Source organism: Pygoscelis adeliae, unplaced genomic scaffold, assembly GCF_000699105.1.
Source record: "Pygoscelis adeliae isolate BGI_AS28 unplaced genomic scaffold, ASM69910v1 Scaffold118, whole genome shotgun sequence".
Taxonomy (NCBI): domain Eukaryota; kingdom Metazoa; phylum Chordata; class Aves; order Sphenisciformes; family Spheniscidae; genus Pygoscelis; species Pygoscelis adeliae.
Window position 1 is genome coordinate 404525 of NW_008825257.1, and position 4701 is coordinate 409225.

At 45.8% G+C, this 4701-nt stretch overlaps 1 protein-coding gene across 1 annotated transcript in view; it reads right to left on the reverse strand.

The window, feature by feature from the left end:
* SNX5 (sorting nexin 5) overlaps nucleotides 1–4317 on the reverse strand; it is a 17738-nt gene extending 13421 nt beyond the window's left edge. The window contains exon 1 of the mRNA XM_009329480.1: nucleotides 4221–4317. Within this exon, the coding sequence (XP_009327755.1) occupies nucleotides 4221–4317 (97 nt within the window). The remainder of the gene's footprint in view (nucleotides 1–4220) is intronic.
* Nucleotides 4318–4701: the final 384 nt, after the last annotated feature.

The window sequence follows — 4701 nt, forward strand, 5'->3', positions numbered from 1 at the left end:
ATAATCCAGGCTCAGCAGCTGGTGAGAGATTATTCCTTACTTGAAGCACATGCCCAAAGAGGTACAGAGGATGGTGACTCCTGGAGCAGCACAGTGGGGAAACAGCTGGGTTGGGCTGCAAACCGAAACACTCACCCAAACCCAGCACAGTACCCCCACTTTCACCTCTCATTTCCCTTTCTCAGAAACAGCCTAGAGGCTTCTGGTTTGCAATGACTACAGCAACTGTTACAGCTGCTCTGATGCCTTCCACTTCTAGAGGCTCATGCCTCTTTAGTGACTTGTATTGGGATTCCCAGGGTTTCTTGAGGATTCAGGAAAAAAACCCAAACTTTTCCCTGTTCAGCAAAGATACTGTCCACCACAACTGTCTGACCTGGAAATTAGAACAAGACATCAAGCAGAGCCCTCCAGAACAACAGTCACTCATCATATTGATTAATGTTTCTAGCTTTAGGACCAGAAGACTAAAAATAGCTATTGTGGTACTAATTAGGACAGTATGACAATCACTTGATCTGGAAGCCCAAGAGAAGAGACAGAGAGCATTACTCTGAGCAATCCAGGTAGAGTTTTACAGCACTTGCTTTTTTCTATTGCTTAGAGATGTTACCAAAAAATCGCACAAACAAAAGAGCTAGATCATTTCAATATTATCCAGTGATGACCATCAGCTACCCAGGCTTCAACCTGATAGACATAAGTTTGTGATCAGACCTCATCCAATGCAAACACATCTTCATGCTTGCAAGCATCCAGTGGAAGGCAATGTCCTCAGCCACTGAAGCCATTTAGTTCTGTTGAGTAGCCTGAACTGCTGCTTTTAAAGTTACACCCTTTGCAGTTTTAGCATCAGTTCTAGATGACTAGATGTTACTTCTGCTTTCTAACAAAAGAATCTGCCAATGCAAGCAACTGTGTACAACATCCAATTGCTAGCAAAGTAAGAATCACTATTTGTTCTCAAAGTCAGATTAATCCAGGGGTTTTCCACATAGCTGGGCTCCCAGAAGGAGCAAGGAGCCCTTCCACAATGGTTTACGTGTCACAGAGCTTTCTGCTTATTGTCAGCTACCTTATAAGAAAGCCTCTCCTCTTACTGATCACCTCCCTGCTGTCATTCAAGCAACAGCCACAAACAAGACTTCACTAGTAATTACATCTGTGACTACCCAGCATCCATTACTTTTTACAGAGCAGTCTTTCTAATTAAACCAGTTTAAGTGCTCTCCAGAGAGCACTAAAAGATCATGATGTTTTCTGGCAGTTTATAGAGAGTCCTCAGTTCCAGAGGGCCTTGTTTTGACACCCAGGAGTTAACCAGCAGACTTTCAGAGTATCTGGCCAGCAGTACTAGTGGCATTAGTTGCTGGAACTATGTTTCAGTCATATTCAGCACAAGTAGCTTAAGTTTCCCTTTAATCAAGATACTAAAGATATGTCTGAAAGTACACTCCATGCATGCAGCAGTGAAGAGTCAATACAGTAGATGAGAAGCTTTGATTTTGCAGCCTTCATGACAGACTTGCTGTTAGCTCTCTGACATTCAGCTGAAACGTCCTAAGTAGTCCAAATTACGCATAATAAGGAAAATTGAACCAGTCATCTTGTACACAGTCTTCATGTTGCTACTCACACTATAGAAAATGCTTTCCCAAATTTGTGACTTTGGAGTGTAGAACTCCAGTGATGCAACGGTTTAATTATTTTGCTTAAAACAAAAGATAAAGAGGGAATAACAGCTCAATTTAGTTGTATTGAAATGGCATTCCTCACCACGTGCAATGCCTGCCAAGTAAGCAGAAGGCAGCCTCTATAGCCAGAGCACCTGTTGCCACGAGCTGGGCAATAAGCTGGCCTGATCACTTTGCTCTCCTGTCAGAGGGATCTCTGCATCACTCTTTGCAGAATGATGCAGACCAAGCAGTCACACACCTCCTTATAGAAGGAGGGAGCTGTGGGAAGGACACTATCAACATTCAAGGATCCCATATTCCGAGCAAAAGCCTCTCTAGCTCACCTTGCTCCACCTAGCAGCACACAGGACACCTCCACCCAACCCACTGCTTCCTCAGCTCAAGGGGTCAAGCAACAGCCTTGGCAGTGCAGGTCAAATACACCCTGCTGCAGCAGTCTGCCTGCAGAGCAGTCTATGGCTAAGCACTTTTAGCCCATGTGCCATCTGTAACATGAAGCATGCCCAGCTAAAATGGAAATTGTGCAACAGAAGCAAACCCCTAAGCCACAGTCAGCATCTACAAGAATGTTTTGCCGACCTCCTACAGCGAGGCCAGAGCTGGTGGTAGGGAGTCTCAGCAATACAGCCTCACCATGCTCTCCACACCTCCCATGGATTTGAAATTGTGTCATTAGCCCAAACTGCTGGGCCAGCTTCATGGAGGCTATATGTCCTTGACAGTACATTATCTTTATCCAGTAGCTTTCACCTTGCTAGCAGTTCATCTCCCTACTTGCTTTTGGGCCCAGCAGCATGCAGAAGCAGTTTTCTTGCAAAGCATAAACAAGATCTAGTAGGCCCTCATTCTTTCCAGAACATGTAGCAAAAGTTGTCTAGCACCAAGAACCACTGTTCAGGAGTGGTAACTGCAAGTCCCAGGATATGACATACCATTTTGTCTTCCACTGACTGTTCTGAGAAAGAAGGGCTACAATACTCACTCTCAGTATTTTGATCTAGAACAGTTTAACCGCAGACTGGAGCCTTTAAAATACTATCAAGCCACTGACATTAAGAAATACCAGGGTATTTGCACAAGTTTAGCTTGGCAGTCCCACTACTTGCTTCACTTTCTGAAGTGCCTTTTCCTCCCCATGACAGATCACACCACCTTTCCCACTGCACTTCCAATCACCATTATCCTACCCTCCCTTCCTCTTCCTACATATCCTGATCCTCTCCTGCTTCGCCACCTCAGGGTCAGTTTTTAGCTTACACTTACCAGTGATTCCTATTCAAGGTTAATATCTAATGAAGTTTCCTTTATAGGCATAGGCTTTATCTACTGGCACACACCAGTCCCATGTTGCTGTTTCCTTACCTAAGCAGGAACAGACAAGATAGAAATACTCCTATCCTCCCCCCTGCTGCTGGAATCCCAAGACAGCCCTACTACCTGAAACAAGCTAGTCAATCTTTGCCCGTTTAGCATTAGAGTTTAAAGCTACTTCAGCCCTCACTGTGGGAACATTTTCCCCTCCCCCCAATATTCCTGTCTGCTAAGTTAGAAAGGGCACATGAACACTCAAAGTTACCAATTACTGCAAGACAGTTGATATTTTACCTTCCCCTCCACCCATCACCTGCAGGTCCTGCAAGCCTATAAAGACTTCTACTCAGTATTCTCAAATGGCAGATACTTTGATACTAACAGTTTCACATGCAGCAGGAAAAGGTTGAAGCACTGGCTAGTTCACAGCTCAAAGCAAATAACTAGAAAACACTTGTTCAACAAACTTTTGCCTGTTCTACTGGATCAAGATTGTTTTAAAAGATTCATATGCAAGAGAAGCAGATGAAAATGAAGTTATCTAAACAAAATTATTCAAGGCAGGTGTATTTCTAGCCCTCAAGTCAGCTAATGTACATCTTCCGAAAGGCTGGAGAAAACACAGACTGAAAAGACTTAAGCACCCTTAACAGCTTAAAACACAAGTCATCTTCCTGTGAGTTAAGCTCAGTCACAATGCAAGACTACATTCAGATGCAACAGTATGGAAGTCAAATAGGCAGCTCACAGACTGTTACAGGGCTGTCTTACCTTCTATTCAAGGTCTGCTGGGGGTAGTTATTAAACCAGGTAGACTAGGTAGATTAAGCCATGCAGCTTGTCCAGTATGCAAAATAATTCCAAGCACTGTTTACATACATACACATCAATTCACAAAGTTCCTGTTTTAGCATTTAATTTGCACTTCCTCTGAGCAGCTGAGAGTCTTCACATTGGGTAACACCCCATGCTCCCTCAAAGACAAGACATATAAGCCTCCTTGGCACTTAAAGCTTCAACACTGCCACAGAGAAAGGAAAACCAAATCAGCTACCAATGTGACAACTAAAGGAAAGAGGCATCACAGCTGAAGTGACAGCTGACAGCCTAGTTAACACAGGCCACACAACCAGGAAGGTTGGTCACAAACACACAAGGCAGCTGACCCACTGAAGAAGAGCAAGTTTAAATACTTCTAGCAGAAGCACCTACAGCACTTCATGGCCAGCACCCAGCCCCGGGTCCTGATGAGCAGGTCCAGCTCCTGTATCCCTGCCGGCAGGCCCAGCTCCCACAGCTCCAAAGCCATGCTTGTCACCCTGCTCCCACCACAAACTAGGTGCTCCGCTCACTGCCCGCGCTGCCTTATGGCAGCTGCGGAGCCCTCCCCTTCCCCCCTTGTTTTTTCCTCCTTTCCCCCCCCCCCTTTACTTTTCTCTAGGCACCTCTTCCTTCAGGGGCAGCACCCGCGCTCACCCTGGGCAGCTGCACCCTGATCACCCGCCCTCAGAGGACCTTGGGTGCAGGGAGCAAGCAGAGCAAGGACTGAGAAACCTAATAATTGAAATACAAACCCTAAATCGAACAAAAATAAAAAACTGTCACTGCCCCGGTGCTGCCGGGGGGAGAGAGGGCAGGGAGCTCCCTCACGCGCCGCGGCGCCAGCCCGGGGCCGAGCGCGGCCCTCAGCCCG